Source organism: Ambystoma mexicanum, chromosome 14 (assembly GCF_040938575.1).
Source record: "Ambystoma mexicanum isolate Mex_15411 chromosome 14, UKY_AmexF1_1, whole genome shotgun sequence".
NCBI classification, from domain to species: domain Eukaryota; kingdom Metazoa; phylum Chordata; class Amphibia; order Caudata; family Ambystomatidae; genus Ambystoma; species Ambystoma mexicanum.
The window spans coordinates 668895126-668912570 of NC_090940.1; the positions used below are offsets into that span (position 1 = coordinate 668895126).

Here is a 17445-nt window from a genome sequence, read left to right on the forward strand (position 1 = left end):
TATCTCTTGATGTGATGCAAGATTTTGGTCCGACAGGTAAACCCAAGAGCGATTTTACAAAACGGCTTTCCTCTTTTTGCAGTATGCCATTATCCCCATACCCCCAGATCGCAGCACCATATTTAATCTCCCCTATAGCATGTGCATTATAGATCTTTTTTTATAGTGCAAAGCGGTTGCTGCTTATAGCGTTTCATAAATCTATGAATGCCACCTATAGATTGTTTTATGATGGGAACCTGTTTCAAGATATGTGCATTCCCAGTGAAGTTCTCATTTAAAACGCACCCCCAGGTAGTCAAATTGGTGGACTCTTGGGATCAGTCCCATCACAGACAAGTTTTGGGAATTTACACAATCTAGTTTCCCCCAAGGATACCATTACAACCTATTTGTTGGTACTAACATACAAGTCCAAATCTCTCATACAATCAGAGAAGTTGTTAACTAGGATCTGCAGTGCTCTTGGGTTCCGTGTAATAAGGACCGTATCATCGGCATAGATTAAGGCTGGGGTTGACCTATTACCCAGCCTGGGACCATCAGTATTACGCTCCAAGAGCTTTCCCAAGAGATCATTAATGTACAGCGAGAAAAGCAGGGGTGCCAAAACACACCCCTGTCTGACCCCTGAATTAATCGTGAACCAGGTTGCGCAATGGCCCTCCCTGCCAGATCGCATGCAAGCCTCATTGTCTCCATGTAAAACCTCTAACATATCAGTTATATGACCTGAGCAAAGGACATAATTTAGTCCAGGTAACTATCGATGGCAGTGCTCAGGTTCATTAATGCGAGGTAGCATGGTTCCTGTTTAATATTCAGAGAATGGGCAATTATCGAGTACACATTTAGGCATTGCTCCATTGTCCCTAGATTGGGCCTAAACCCCAATTGAATCGGGAATAAAATCTAATGGTTTGTAACACACCCTTCCTCAAACATTTTGAAGCTGGTGTTCAGGAGGGATATTGGTCAATATGACTGGGGGCTTTTTCTACAAACGTTTTTATAAATTGGAATGATTATCGCTGTTAACCATTCCCTTGGTATGGAGTTTGATCTCAATATCACATTAAAAAATATTGTTAAAATTGGCCCCCATACTTGAGTATGATCTTGATAGAACGCAACCGGTATCCCATCGCTCGGTCTCGGGAGGATAGCTCAGGGGCAACGTGCTGGCCTTGGAAGCAAGACGACACGGAGCACCACAGGTTCGATCCCCGGGTCCGCGCTTAGAAACCTCTGGGTATGAAGCTTGTTATAAATAACCTATTATATCGCATCACTGCCAGGAGCGGGACTACATGTTGCACTTTGAATAGCTTTTTGCAGACCTCACCAGGCACATCGTCTGCTTGCCTCAGATTCATCAAAGGAATGATCCCCACTATATCCACCCCTTCCTGGTCTTCCTATCCTTTACAGAAGTAGTCTACCCACCCATATATGATCTTGGATACTAGACTCCATCCCTGCTCGGTGTATATAGGACAGCCATTAACTTCTTTCCAGAAGTTTTGTGAATCACTGTTTTTGCTCGCTGTCTCGAGCCTATTCTAAGCTTGATTATCCAGCATTATCCTATGTTTTCTAGTGTGCTCTTTATAGTTGGCCCTAGCCCGAGCAATCGCACTCTTAGAAGACCCTTTGTTTTTAAGGAGAGTTAGTAAATTGGCCTTTGCCGATCTGCAATCATTATCAAACTATCTACAATCACCTGGGACAAGCCAGTCTTTGCCGGTATTTATACTGATTCCTTTCTGCTTTCACTCAGTGATTGTATCGAGTGTGAAGCTCGAGGAGTGTCTGTTTAACATTACATGCTACAGTTGTTATACTGCTAACCAGATTGTTTTGCTTAATTGTGCCAGAATAATACTTTATTTGCACTGCATGCAAGTTAGCACTTAATTTTAGAAGCAGCTTACTTACCCTGTGCTGACTTAGGATTGTAACGGCAAGTGTAAAGGAAATTTCCAGGCTACCCTAGCACTGCACATATTGGCGTTCCAGTCCCCCAATGAGCCCAGCGCTGGTGCGCTGCCTCTTAGTCTCCAAAAGGTAACACTCTATTGACATTCCCTTCAGGGACGGACCTTTGACAGTGCTGTCTTTTCCCTTCACAGTCTCTTCCCAGCCGGTTGTAGGGGTAAGTGTCCAGTACGGTTGTTGGTCCCTCGTTTGACGGTTCTCGGGAATCATGGGTTTTAAAGAGAGACTGGACTTGCTGTTGGCCTCACAGCGGGCTAACCATCTCTCTACCGTTAATAAATATGTGCTTTGAAAACTCAATGATACATCAACCAAACTTAGGGCAGGTAGTTCCCCCAGCCCTACGGTAAAACCTAATACACCACCACTGTTGGCTAATAAACTGAGCCCCACGACCCAGTCCTCTATTTTACTGCCAGAGGTCTTAGCCTCCCAACTGGTCCTAGCTGGGCCAACTGCGGAGCCTGTTAACTCTTTCATCCTTAACTCTGAAGTCACAGAGCTCCACCTGGAAGAGTCTGGTAACTGCGGCCTAACACCCGCTGCTTGGACCGTTCCCATCCAGTACAGAGAAGGAAACACTAGCAAGAAACAGACGCCCTCCCTTCCAAGTAAGAAGCACGTAACACTCCAACTCACATGGGTGCGGCTGAGAGAATTAAAATGTCCCTTCTTAATACCAGGTCCCTCAACAATCACGCTCATAACATCCACAATCTTATTGTGCACCGAGACATTGATGTACAGACTCGAGCAGTCCAATGATTGAGTTAGCTGTTCAGAAGGGTATTCTATATTTTGTAAAAAAACAGGGAGCTGGGCCACAGGGGAGGAGATGCGTTCATTGCCAAGATGGAGTACAATCTCTTTACATCTCCATGCCTGTGCCAAGGATGCGAGATCCTACATGTCAAAATGACCCCGACTAGCAAGAACTGCATTAACCTCATCCTAATTTATCAGCCACCCTTGTTGATGCCGGATTTCAATGATGAGATCTCAAACATACTGAGTAAGTTTAGTGGCCCTAATAGTGCCACCATTTTCTTAGTAGATTTGAATCGTTGGAGAGGAAATCCTGCTGACAATGACGCCATTGAATTAGAGCAGGTTCTGAATAACATCAACTATCGGGTCCTTAATGACGAGCCCACTAAGAACATCCTGGACAGGATAGTATCCCGATATCTTATTACCATATCGATTGCACCACTCCTTATCTGGTCCGATCATTTCTACATCGATTTCCACATCCAGCCGCAGGGCCTTACATCTAAAACGCCTAATATCCCAAAAAAGGTCACTAGTCGGAATTTCAAAGAAATTTCAGCATCTGACATTTCAGCCACTTTAGCAACTTTCATGGCCCTCACATCTGACAGACACAGCAGGAGCCCTGGTAAACTCCTTCTCTACTACCTTTCTGGACATTCTGGACATGCTGGACCGAATAGCTCCGATCCGAACTAAGGTGGTCAGACCAAACCACAGTCACCAAAGTTGGCTTTCATCCCAACTCGGAGTTCAGAAGAAGGAACTAAGAAAATTAGAAACTCTGAGGCGAAGGTGCCCTTCTGCAGACAACAAGAATGCTTGGGAGCTGGGGAGAAACTCAACATCGTTGAAAATAAGAGACTTTTTCAACGAGAAAATAGATCTGGCCTCAAACTGCCTGGCAAGCTTTTTGGGATCTTAAGAACACTTTAGAAGCATAAGGCATTGTCCATTTAGGTTCAGCCCTCAGCAGAGGACTGCTTGAGGGTTCAGGTAGCCTTTTGAGGCAGAAATATCGAAGGCTAGGAACACAATTAAAGAAGCCTTTAAGTTGTGCCCCCCTTCCCGCCCGTGAAACCCATTTCAGTAAATTACACTTCTTGCACCATTTTAATTTCTCATTCTCAGCCATCACTAACACCGATATGAAAAAGATGTTATCGTCCATGCGCCCCACTTCCTGTTCCGAGAACATCCTCTTTTCGTGGCAACTGTGTTCCAGATTCCATTAGATGGGTCATGGTAAGACCCTTGCTTAAAAAGCCTTGTTTGGACCCAAACGATCCTAGTATTCATAGGCCGTTCACTAATTGCAATTTCCTGCAGAAGATCCTAGACAAATTTGCCACGACACAACTTCAGGGCTTTGTGGAAACTCAGGGGATTCACCATAAGCAACAATCCAGGTTTAGGCCAGCAGACAGTAGCGAAACGACACCGGATGACCTTCAGACCCACATGCTGAACATCATGGACCGTGGGAACGGTGGAGTGCTGGTCTTTCTTGGCTTATCAGCAGCCTTTGATCTGCTTGATCGTGGTCATCTTCTCCAGACATTCGAACGCCTGGGCAACTGTTCAAGGGGAGCTATACAGTGGATTCAATCGTTTTTGTCCAACCGGACATCTAGAATCTACTGGGGTGACGATTTTTCTGCCCGTGCTGCAATTTTGTGTGGCATCCCACATGCCGCCAGTTTGTCGCCTCTACTCTTCTATCTATATTTGAGATCACTCTGTACACTCCTTGAGGCTTTGGACGTGTTCTATACAAATTACGCCGATGACATGCAGCTGGCCTTGGAGCTCAGGGGCACTTACACACCACATTCCAGTAAACTCTTGGACACTTACGATCTTATCGAGTCTTGGATGAAGTCGAACTGGTCTAAATGGCAACAGTACAGAGTTCCTTGTCTTTGCCTCGTGGCAGGCCCGTTCCAAGTTGAGGCCAAACTACAAAAAACATTAAAAATTGCAGGATCCCCATGCAGGGCAAAGTGAAAACTCTAGAAACTTGGCTGGAGTCTTCTATGAGTGCGGAGGCATATGTCACTCAGATTAACAGAAGCTGCAAATACAATCTCCATCTCCTTCATAATATTCGACCTTTTATTAATTAAAAGAACTGCACTTCTATCGCCCGAGTAAAAATCCTTCCTAGGCTGGATTATTGTAACGTCCTACTATTTGGGGCCAGCAGTCTGTCCCTGAAGAAATGCCAAACCATACAAAGTAGTGCTGCTCGTCTCATCAAGAAAATCCCAAGAAGAGAACACATTTCGTCCCTCTGGAGAGCGCTCCATTGGCTTCCAGTAAAGGAATGTATGCACTTCAAAATAAGCACACTTGTGCATCGTTGCCTATTTGGGACAGCGCCATCCTACTTAAGAGCACAGATTAGCCAACATCGACCAAATGGGTAACTGCACTCCTCTAATCTTGGACCAATCGGTTGTCCTGACTGCAAACGACCTAATGGACTGGGCAGATCCTTCCCGGTCACTGCGGCAAAGCTGTGGAACGCACTCCCACTGGCTATCAGACTGGAAGAAAACACTCTGGCTTTCTGCAAAGCGCTGAAATCCTTTCTGTTCATGTAATATGACGGTTGTTTAGTCAGAATACTAGGTGCTTGAATATCTCGTCTTGGACGTTGGTCTGTGTTTTTGTTGCGCCCTGAATCCTGTGGGCGATTTGGTACACTACAAATAAATACAATACGAATACACATTATCAAACCATCCCACCTCGGGCCCCTTTTTCCCTTTAGTCAGACATCTCTCCATGAGTTCGAGGGTGTTCAGACTAGCGCCAATGTCCTTTTTGCCCTCCATACAGGGGAAGACAGTCCTGATCATGACGGACAACACAGTGGCCATGCAGTACATCAACAAGAGAGGGATTGTAGAGTCACAACAAACACTGTGCAGAGAGGCGATGCATCTCTGCTTCTAGGTGCTACAAAACAAGATCTTCCTGTCAGCAATTCACCTCTCCCAGAAGGAGAATGCAGCGGTGGATGCTATGAGCAGGCAGGGCTCGGTCTGCCATGAGTGGGAGCTGTGCCAGGAAGTTCTTCTACAGATCTTCGCCCTTTGTGGAACTCATCAAATGGATCTGTTCACCTACGTTGTGAACAGGAAGTGCCAACTTTTCTGCTCCATGGAATTTCCCCAGAGAGAAGTACGAGGGGACACATTGGTGGTGAAATGGAACTTCAAGCTCCTGTATGCATTTACACCGATTCCAGTCATCCCTCAAATCAGGAGGTTAAAGAGGTATGGAGCAACCATGATCCTACTTGCCCCAGACTGGGCCAGGAGAACATGGTACCTGGACCTTCTGGATATGGCCATCTGTCCTCATCGTCTTCCCCAGATGCCAGACCGTTTCTGTCAGTAGAGGGGTCTGGTTCTTTGCCCAAGCGTACCCACACTCAACCTGCATTCCTGGCTTCTGAAAGGCTAAGGTACAGGGATTGGGACCTTCCAGAAGACGTGATGGAGGTGTTACTGTTGGCTATATGGCCAACAACAAAAGCTCTATATTCCTGCTGTTTGGTAGAAACTCTGCAGCTGGAGCAGAGTACAGGATGTGGAACTTTTTTGATGCAACACCTCAAGGGGGTTGTCCTTCCTTCTTCATTTGGCAAGACGGGGCCTTCAGGTCACCACCATCAAGGGCTATTTAGCAGTGATTTCTATTTTTAAGCGCACAACAGTACAACAGTACTTTTCGTTACCCCTGGTGGTGCAATTCTTAAAACGCCTGACTAACACTTTCCCACTGACACCTTTCATGGTTCCGGCATGGGACTCTGTCCTGTAAGCCACCTTTTACAGTCTTTTCCAATGGCCAGGTGACTCTTACAATGCACCCCTCGTTCATCCTGAAGGTCGTATCAACCTGTCGCAGACAATCTATCTGCCAGCCTTCTGTCGACCTCCTCATCCACCCAAGGAGGAAGAACGGCTCCATAGGCTCGACTGCCGAGAGGGCTCCGAGTATGAACATCACCAGGAGAAGACGATTCAAGCTGGAAGACCATCTGTTTAATTGGATGTACTGGCCTGAAGACGGGTAAAGGAATAATGAAGCAAACCATCTCTAGATGGATAGTGCTTTGTGTGTCTGAATACTACACCAGGGCATCAAGGAATTCCCTGAAGGCTTCAGGGCCCATTCCACTAGAGGTGTGGACGCTACCTCTGCACTCCCAAGAGGGGTACCCTTAAAGGATATCTGTCAGGCCGCAAAGTGGTCCTCCATACAGGGACACGTTTGCAAAACACTACTGTCTATACACAGTAGCCGCAAATGAGTCTTGTTTCGTCCAGGCTGTCCTCCAACAAGTGATGGCCTAATCGCCATGGAGTTTGTTCCTCACCTCTTCCGTAATGGTTTTACTGCTATGGGAGTCTATCTAAGATGAGGAATCCGTGGGAGGACACAATCCATTAGAAGAAGAAATGTCTTACCCCTGGTCATGTTCTTCCTGGTCATGTTCTTTCTACTAGACATTCCTCTCACAGATTCCTCATTGGCCTCCCAACGTAACCCACGGTTACAGAACTCTCTAATACAATTATACAATGACTCTCCTTTATGCCTTTACATTTTTGTCTCAAATCCTTAAAGCGGCTCTGCAATGGGATGAAATGAAAACTGAAGTCGCAGGGCGCCGAGTGTTCCATTTGTACCCACATCAATGTCCCGTCCAGTCACAGAGAAGATGACTCAATGGCCTTCGATGCTGACACGCATGACGCTCAATGCTGGGAAAAGGTTTCAGAGAGCTGCAATGCAGGAGAATGAATTTCTAAGATCAGGAATCTGTGGAAGGAACATCTAGTAGAAAGAACATTATCAGAGTAAGTAATTTGGTCTTTTCACCCTCTCCCCCTTTGCCCCCACCACCATGTCATGTGTTCCACATGGGACACCCCTTCCACCCCCAACATGCTACAGATTCATACACACACATGCACCCCCGCCCCCTACACACACAAACACATACTATAAGGATGTGGAAGTAGGAGACTGGTACACAGGTAGCGTGCTTTTGGCTACAGACTTTTATTGGTGAGAAAATAAAAGAGAAATCCCTGCCTGACCCTCGTTCTAAGAAAGGTTCCCTCCCTCCACTAATACTAAGGAATCTGTCGGGATGACGTCTAAAGCAGAGTCCACAGTCCTCTGTCCAAGACCTATTTCCAACCCTCACATATAAACTAAACTAAGGAAAAGGGGAGGTCTTCTTGATCCAGAAGAATGGCTCCCTTCTTCTGGACGACAGCACAAAGTTCACCTCTAGATAACCCCCCCTTCTTTGCCCCCATGGGCCTTTCTTAGGTTTCTCAGTTGTTTTCCCAATCCTAAGACTAGTGTCTCTCTTCTCCTGGTCTTCATCGGACTCTTCACAAAGCCAAGAGAACGACTCCCTTCTCTTGGCTCCTTTCCCAATGTTCACAACACCATGAGGTATGTCTCCCTTCTGCTGGCCTTTCTCAAGCCCTTACAATGTCAAAGTAATGACTTCCTTCTCATGGCTCCTTCTACAATGTTCGCAAACACCTTATGTCTTCCTTCCCCTGGCTTTTCTCTCAAGGCTCACTGGGTTCACAGCCCACCTGGTTCACTATCCTGCCAGGTACTGTGAATATGACAATGGTTTCGGAGGCAGTTCTTTGTAGGGGGGTGGACCCCAATCCCTTTTTTAGCTCTTCTTGATTCTCAATAATTGTACCCGGTTCACTATCCTGCCATTATTATTTTTTTTGTTGGGTCCCAGACTGCTTTGGTATTGGGTTCTTTCTGTTTGATCCCAGGCTCGTTTGGTCTCTTCTCTTGGTTACCAGTCCCCTTTGGTTTCTCAGACCCCTACTCTCGGGTCCCAGTCCCCTTTGGTTTCTCAGATCCCTTCTCTCGGGTCCCATTCCCCTTTGATATCTCAGTCCTCTTCTCTAGGGTCCCAGTCCCCTTTGGTTTCTCAGACCCCTTCTCTCGGGTCTCAGTCCCCTTTTGGTTTCTCAGACCCCTTCTCTCGGGTCCCAGTCCCCTTTTGGTTTCTCAGACCTCTTCTCTCGGGTCCCAGTCCCCTTTGGTTTCTCAGATCCCTTCTCTCGGGTCCCAGTCCCCATTGGTTTCTCAGATCCCTTCTCTCAGGTCCCAGTCCCCTTTGATATCTCAGTCCTCTTCTCTCGGTCCCAGTCCCCTTTGGTTTCTCAGATCCCTTCTCTCAGGTCCCAGTCCCCTTTGATATCTCAGTGGTCTTCTCTCGGGTCCCAGTCCCCTTTGGTTTCTCAGACCCCTTCTCTCGGGTCCCAGTCCCCTTTGGTTTCTCAGACCCCTTCTCTCGGGTCCCAGTCCCCTTTGGTTTCTCAGACCCCTTCTCTCGGGTCCCAGTCCTCTTTGGTTTCTCAGACCCCTTCTGTAAGGTCCCAGTCCCCTTTGGTTTCTCAGACCCCTTCTCTCGGGTTCCAGACCCCTTTGTATGGATTTATTTCTCTTGGATCCCAGACCCCTCTGGTTTCTTTCTCTCGGGTCGCAGTCCCCTTTGGTTTCTCAGACCCCTTCTCTCGGGTCCCAGTCCCCTTTGGTTTCTCAGACCCCTTCTCTCGGGTCCCAGTCCCCTTTGGTTTCTCAGACCCCCTTCTCTCGGGTTCCACCTTTGTATGGATTTCATACTCTTGGGTCCCAGACCCTTTTGGTTTCTTTCTTTCGGGTCTCAGACCCTTTTTGGAATTGGTTTCTATTCTCTCGCTGAAGGTCTAGGCAGCCCTGGATTTCCCACTCTGCCAGGGACTGTCCAAAAGATGACGACTCTTGATGTCACTCCTTATTGGATGCAGGTCCCAGACCTGTGTCCCACTGCGGGATGGTCGCTCTGGGTTTCCAGTAAGCCTCCCGGTCTCCCAACCCTCCTCTATTTGCTTCTTGGTCTCTCGCATCCGTTTGGATACCTCCTCCTCTGTCTGAGCTCTGCGTTGGCTCTGAAGCGGCTTCCTGATTCCAGGCATCCCAAGCGGACTACACTCTCCAGCTTCTCGACCAGCTCACACTTCATCCTCCTGATTTCAGACATGGCCCAAACCACGGCGCAGCTCCCTGGAACGTCTCTGCCAAAGGTTAAGCGTCTGTTCTTTGACTGCTTTGTTCAGCTCCTGACCATGGGCGCCGCAATGCCAGATTCTTCCAGGGAGGATCTCTCTTTGCCTTTGAATTTCCCTCTTCTATTTTAGCTGTGCCTTGGCCAATAGGAGGTTTATAAAGACCAGACTGCTCAGTATGGTTTATAGAGGTGCTCTGTATGCTTCCAAACGTCTTCCTCATCCCAGTAATGATCTTGAGGACTCCCAGTGAGTCAGTTGGTCTCTTCCTCGTCACAGTACATAAGTGATATAGGTCCCTTGAGGAACCCACTCTTTCTCATCCCAGTACTTCCTACCTTACTGGATTTACGGAAACAGATAGGCACACTAAGGATGGTGTTGTAGGGGGTTGGTGAGGATGGTGGGTTAATGTAAGGAGGACCATGGGGATACTGCCTTCTTCCCAGGTCGTTACTAATCCCATAGGGGGCTTCCCTCCCCATGAGATCCACCCGCTGAGCACCACACCCACGGGGCTATCGGGTAACAGCCTCACTTCCCTGTTCTCATAGGAAGGGGCTCCCCCTGGGGGAAAGGGATGACATCCGAGGATTTGTCACAATACATACACACATACCCCTACTCAAACCACCTCCTTACCTCATCTTTCACACCGCCGCCAGCCGCGCTTCCTGGATGTGCTGTAACCGCCTGCATTGCTCCCCGATGGGCCACTGTTTGGCAAAAGCGGCCTGTCTGGGAACTGCATTCAGCAAAGATGTGCAAGATGAGACCATTCAGCAAAGATGTCTGCTCTTCCAAGGAACTGCAGGATTACTGACCAGCAATGCTGGATGAGAGAAAGGTCTACCCACAGTACCTGCACCTTCCGTTAACTGGACCTATGACGTTAGCTAATGGGTTGCTGTTCTGTACCCGAGCACCAAGTCACCTTGTCTCTGTTCCAGTCTCCTCTACAGCAGCGCCAAAGTCAGCCTAAGTATGTGAGGTAGGTAGTGTTTTTTCAAAACATTTTATTTCTGGAACCATCAACACTCAATCGGAGACCATCTCTGCTGCTGGTTAAATTGGACTTTTGAAGCTATTGATTTCTCCTGTGGAGGTGGGCGCATTGACTTCACACTGAACTCTGCAGCAGGCTTGAGTAACGTTTACTTTGGGATACTTCTAACCATGAGCTGGTCAACCTTTGGGTTAGTAGGCACCGGGGGAACCTGAACTCTCCCAATTACCTTATTTGGTGAGCCCATGTACAAAAACATTGACATTTTTTAATTCAGTGTTAGTTCTCTGTAACCTGTAATACCTTTTTGCTGCACTGTAAGATTAATATATATTTTGGCTTGCATATTTATGAGGTGGTGTACGTTTAACCATCCTGCACCCCTACTGAGACGGCTCCTCCACATTGGCCTGTATGAGTATCGGGTGGTTTCGAGGTAGGTCTTTCTCTCACCAAGAATAGACGGGGCCGGGAAAAACCATCCTAAAATTGGGAATCAAGGACAGTCGCGTGATTGGCAGACTGCATACATCTTTATAACTTATACAATTTTTAAACTAATAATGATGTTCCATAATGTTCCATTTTGTAAACATCACCTTTTTCTGTCTCCATTTTCCTTCCATTCATATAGTGGTTTATGCCATTAATCAATTAGAATTCGTACTTTGTAGAAAGCACAGCGTTACAGATCACTCATGATGCTGTGTGCTCTGTTCTTCTCTCCTCCTTTGCATGGATACAAATTAAATAGAAATATGCACTACGATCCCACTATTTCTGTCTGTTTTACAATCTGTTAAACATGCATTTATATATTTGTTACTTTTTTGTATTTCTGAAATTGTTTCCCCTATAACAAGAATTCTTTTACCTTAACAGATTGGAGAAGAGAATATTTCACAAGAGAAGAATGAGGACCACAGCAGGTAGATTGTGTTTATTGTTCTTTGCTTGTGTACACATAACTGTGAGAGATGGGAGACAGGATGCGTTTATCTATTGTGTCAATTCGCTAGGTATCGTCACTTCTCCCCAAGGGAGATGCCCTTTCCCATGAGGCTAGGGAGGTGTAGTCGCTACCCAATAGTCCCCCTACCTAGCGGTGGTATAATGCAGGAGGACCTCAAGGGGAGAACTCCCCCTCTGGGGATAACGACGATCACCTTGGGTAAAACACATCACATAACATCACTCCCTCACATGCCTTTGCCGCCCCTCAGTTGCCAACCACTATATTGACAGTAAATTAATATATTTCTGTGGTGCCAGGAGAACAACTAAGATAGAAAGTACTAGGACGAAGAAGAACATAGAAAGCATAAGGATTGTTGGCTTTCCTGGTACTGAGACAAGGTGACTCAAAAGAGGCATGAAGAATACCAATGAGCCATTGACTACAGGTGTTGACGGTATGCTGTGGCGGGGCAAGCCCCATGAGAAGGAAAGCAAAGAAGGACTCAGGGTCTTCGCCTTCCTCTCTGGTCAGAGAACTCTGGAGATTTGAAGTATGTTGTGGTCCCAATGGAAGGGTTCTGCAGAGGACGCTGGAGGGAAGCTGAGAGAGTCTGTGACAGGTCCTGCTCCAACACGAATGTTCTCCAAAATGGAAAAGACCTTAGTTCCAGAGGATGATTCCTTCCCCTGGATTCCTCACTGGTATAAAAAAAGTCTCTGGGTCTAATAGGTCTTTTTGTCTTTCTTGTCCCACAACAATCCTGTTAGATAAAAACTGTTCAGCCTTGTAAGTTCTTGTTTAACAGAAGTTCCTTCTTTGAACACAAGTTCCTAATTTGTTTAACACTGTTTCTACTTGACACTTCTTGTAAGTTTGCAATCTGCTTACTATACTCCCCTGCCAAGACTCTTTATGCACTTCTAACGGCCTGGTGTACTCCCCTGCCAGGACTTCACTTGCACTCACAACTGTCTGGTGTACTCTCCTGCCAGGGCTTCTCTTGGACCCACAACTGCCTGGTGTATCCCCTCCCAAGACTTCTGTTCTTGTACTTTCAACTGCCGGTTAAGTGCTTGCCAGGACTTCTCATATGTCATAGTTCCTCTATACACCCACGTAGCATATACTGTTCTTAGCTTGTTATATCGACTTGTTTCACTGTTCTTTTAAGCTTTCCCCACATTTGCATTAATTTCTTATTGTGGTTCGGGTTGGCACTCTGCCCTTTCGATTCACAAACAATCATCTTATCCTGTCACTTACCGCTACTTCACAATGTTCAAATTCTCTTTGGCGCGGTCGGCGAAACGCCCAAGGTCTCCACTCTTCTCGGGATGACTCACTGGCACTGTGTAGCGTCTTTGATCTTGCTTGCGCTTATGCGACGTATCTGTGCTGAAAGTGGCTGTGACGTCTCTCTGATTTCTCTTGTGGCTCCGCACCTGCACGCCAGCTTCCTTTCAGCTCCCGGGAAGGACAATGCTGCTGCTCCCAGCTGCCGGATGCCCAGGAATAACGATTCATATGGTTAGATCTCGTCATGTCTGCCCTAAGCCTACAAACTAGATTCTCAAGAAGGCTATGATCTTGTGGTTCCTGGAGTCTCCATGGCACCCCTTGCTCGCCGGGTGTTACTTTTCTTCTCTGCTAGCGAGCTCTTTCGCTCTGCCGAAACCGGCTCGTGCCTCCAGCTTCCACACACCGGCTCGTGCCTCCAGCTTCTGTCCGCCTTCAGTGGAGATGCCACTTCTTCTCCTGAGCGCTCTCTCATAGTTCGGGTACCATTTGTAAAGGTCCAGTGCACAGGTATGTTCACCGTTAAGCTTGATGCTGCTGCTGCTCTTTAAAAGTGCCTTCATGCTCCTTGTCTCAGTACTTAGGTGGTTGTGGGAATTGAAGTCCACTGATATTAACAGATGACTTAGGTGGTTGTGGGGATTGAAGTCCATTGATGGTTTCTGATGCATAGTACTTGGTGAGCCTTTCTCAATGATTCCATATGGAAAATCAGTTCTACACGAAGGAAAACTAGACCTGAAAAGGGTTTTCTTGGAGCTTTTACTCTTCGGGTTATGGATGGGAGTTTGGCCTAAAGGGTGTTGGGAAAAGGTTTCTTTATTTTCCCTATATGGGAGAACAGATGCATGGCAATAGGCCATTAGGGTATTAGGTAAGAGGGGATCTTCCTCTTGAGAAAATGTGGGATACCGCGCCTCATGCAATGAAGCCATGACATCTCCCCAGTGGCTGTCTCCTCCCATGTGATCCTCTCGGATATTGCCACCCCCAGGGTCGGGAAGCAGCTGCCGTCCCCGGGCCACATGGGAGGAGGTTAAAGTTGGGGAATCCGTGAGGACTCCATTGCATTCATCACAGTAGCACAGAGGGTGTCTCCCTCTGGTTCCGTGGTGATGCTGGCTGCACGCAGATTCCTGCAGTCCATTGCCGCCCGGTTGTTGAAGCTAGTAGCTGAGAATTTGTCTTCCTTAGGTTCTTATTCCTTCTCTCAGCTACTTCAAGCCATTAACACATGTATGGCACAGATACCTTCCCCTCAGCCCCCAATCGGACACGCTGCACCATTCAAACATTTGGCGGTCACCCAATAAGAGATGTTGCCACATCAAATATTTCTGGGCTGGTTCCTAGGGGAACTCTCGGGATGTGGATTCAGAGTGAATCCCAGATACCGATTCATATAATGGGTCAGATCTAGTCATGTCTGCCCTATGCATATAAACTAGATTCTCAGCAAGGCTACGAACAATATGGCGAGCACCTATTTAAATTGCAAGGGAGGGACTACCTCCCCAAATGCATGATTGCAAGGGAGGAAGGTGGAGCTGAAAAAGCCCTAATTTGCAAACATTTCTTTTTCTCTGCAGAAATTCCTGGCCAAACAAAGTGAACTAGGTGTGCCCCCAGCAATATAGGTCAATGGGTCCTGAAAAGCAAGAAAAATGTTTCACTGCTTGCAAAATGCTCGCTGGCTAGATATCTGCTCCTAAATGAAGGGTGCTTGCATAGTTATTGGTGCTGCTGTGATGTACTGACATGCACAAATGTTTCTCTTACCTTTTGGAAACATCAAAACTCTTTCGAAAAATGCTTTAGTATTGGAGATTGCAAATATTCCAGCACTCACTTAAAGTGTAAAAAAAGAAACAACCCATGTTTCATTTTTTTAACTCACTCTTTTTACAAAGACTGTTTTTTTTCTTTTTTACAGGGCTGCAAAGCAGTCAGAAGTCACAGAGGAGGGTTCTAAGCCGCGGTCAATATTCTACCGAGTGCTGCGAGCAGCTTTGCCCCTCCAGTTCCTGCTCCTGCTGCTTCTACTTCTCGCATTCCTGCTCCCCTTCTCGGAAGAGGACTACAGTTGTGCAAATTCAAACAACTTCAAGAGGTCCTTCTACCCCATGCTCCGATACACCAACGGACCGCCGCCAACATAGAACACGTTTGGGAGCCGGATGTGGACCAGTGCTTTCACTCTTAATCATCACTTTAAAAAACCTAAGATTGGAGACTTCCAGCTCCTATCTCCTCATTTCAGTCCCATTGCAGGCAGCGGTTTTCCGCGCTCTCTGGTGTGTGCATGTGGACACCTTCTTGCACATGCGTAGTCATGCAAAGCAAGGATCCCATGTTTCTTCTGTGACAGAGACAGTTCCAAAAGGAAGTCAAGATATTGTGTATTTCTGTAAAATAAAAAAAAAGGAAAACCACTATCTGTTAATCTTCAACCCCAAAAGTTTTTTTCGCAGCCTCTCTATTCACCCAACCTGAGATTATCCTCAGACACGTTTATTGAAAGTTCTGTAATATAAACACTACTATGTTCGGGAACATACACTGCAGTCTTCCCTGGTGAGAAGTAGCATGTTAGACCTGGATGCACTGCATGTTAAGATGTGCATTTCATATCCTTGATGATCATTTCTAAACGTACCATTGTATGTTGGTGGCGAAAGCAGTAACATATGTAAATGTGTTGTACGGTCAGTTTAATTTTATTTTTAAGAAGTTATTTTTTATATTGAAATTGTGATATTGTGCTTGTTTGCGGGTGACTTCATATAACTATGTGAAATACAGTATATATATAAATATATCTCTTCATATGATAATATATGTTCTTGTAAATTGTAATTGCTTTTCCTCTTAAAAGTTGTACAGCAAGCTTGGCGATTTTATATGCTACCTTTTTTAAAGTTTTCTATTTAATGTGTGAATATATAAATGTATGCGGCTACAATTCAGCAAACGCAATGACTACTTCGGCCCGAATGTTCAGAATCCGTTATTCATGCCTACCGTTCAAACTCTGCAATTATTTATGAAATCGAATTAGTTTTGCACTTGCTGCTAGAACTGAAGCAAAAAGTCTATTTTGTGTAACTAAGGCTTCTCCGTTAACGCTCCTGCTTTATTTTCATTCAAGTGACAACTGCAAAACAGTTTATTCACACACAAGTTGGCATGTGTGTGCTCCAAAAACTACAATTGTGCTTATAGAACTCAAACATGTTGCAATGTTTTATTTCTATTTTTGCATAATTTTCTTTGAGATTGTTTTTCTTGTCGTACGGAAGAATAGCTCTTAATCTGTATGGCGACGCCTTGTCTTGCAGGTGTTATTTTAGGAAAAAAGTGACCTCCACTATTTACAATTAAATGGTTTAAGATTTGTTACATAAATCGCCAAATGAGGCCCATGACTTGGCCAGAAAAAGCACTGTTTACGGGTCATTTTTAAATTTAGGATGATGATGTATTTTACATAAAAGGCCACCGCGCAGTTTGATTTAGGGAGATTATTTATTTTTCTGAAAATGGGTTATGCATGAAAGTTACTTTAAACTTTTTATTCCAGACTGAACACAGCTGAAAATAATTTTAACTGTGTGTTTTTTACCATGTCTTTTGAGTAATCCTGTTTTGTATAGGATGAGAAAATAAATCATTAAAAGCTTGTTCATAATATTTGATTGTTTTTGTAGCTGTGGTTGAAAACTACGTCATTTCAGATAATGGTCTAATGAATGATCAGTCCAGACCTTTTTCAATAAACAGAGTTTGGAATATGTACAGTGTTATCATTATTTGAGTAGCACATTTTGTTACCAGTAGCAGCCAAAAGAATGTAACATGTAAAGCGTTCCTAAACATTTAGGCAAGAATATATCAAAATCAACTTTGAGAAACTGAGAATTGCATAAGTGTTCAGCAAGTTCGAAGCTCACAAAGTCCGGCGACTTTGGATGCATCTCCTAAACTTTTGGGACATTTGCTTGCAATAAATGTTTTAGCAAAACATATTTTATTACATTCGGTGGGAATAGGATCCTAAATAACCCCATATAAGTCAACTTTCGATATCAAAAGCGTGTCTATTTGGGACTCCTTCAATGCCAGGGAACGAAACTATAGCCGTGAACATGTGGGCACCATCATTGTAATACCCACTGTAGACCAACTTTTCACCTGTGACTCTAAAGTACATTAAGACTCACTAGACAGGGATTTGACTTTTAAGCTATCTAAACTGTGTTTTGAGCTTCCTTCTAAAATGCAAGACCAGTGCATTTGATGAT

General features: G+C 45.5%; 1 protein-coding gene across 8 annotated transcripts in view; it reads left to right on the forward strand.

Moving 5' to 3' along the window:
* The window catches only part of SYNE2 (spectrin repeat containing nuclear envelope protein 2), a 1840150-nt gene extending 1823213 nt beyond the window's left edge, over positions 1-16937 (forward strand). For all 8 annotated transcript variants that reach the window (XM_069638223.1, XM_069638224.1, XM_069638227.1 and 5 more), the window contains 2 exons: positions 11773-11819; positions 15078-16937. In XM_069638223.1, coding sequence (XP_069494324.1) covers positions 11773-11819; positions 15078-15303 — 273 coding nt within the window. In that variant the 3' untranslated portion in view covers positions 15304-16937. The remainder of the gene's footprint in view (positions 1-11772; positions 11820-15077) is intronic.
* Positions 16938-17445: the final 508 nt, after the last annotated feature.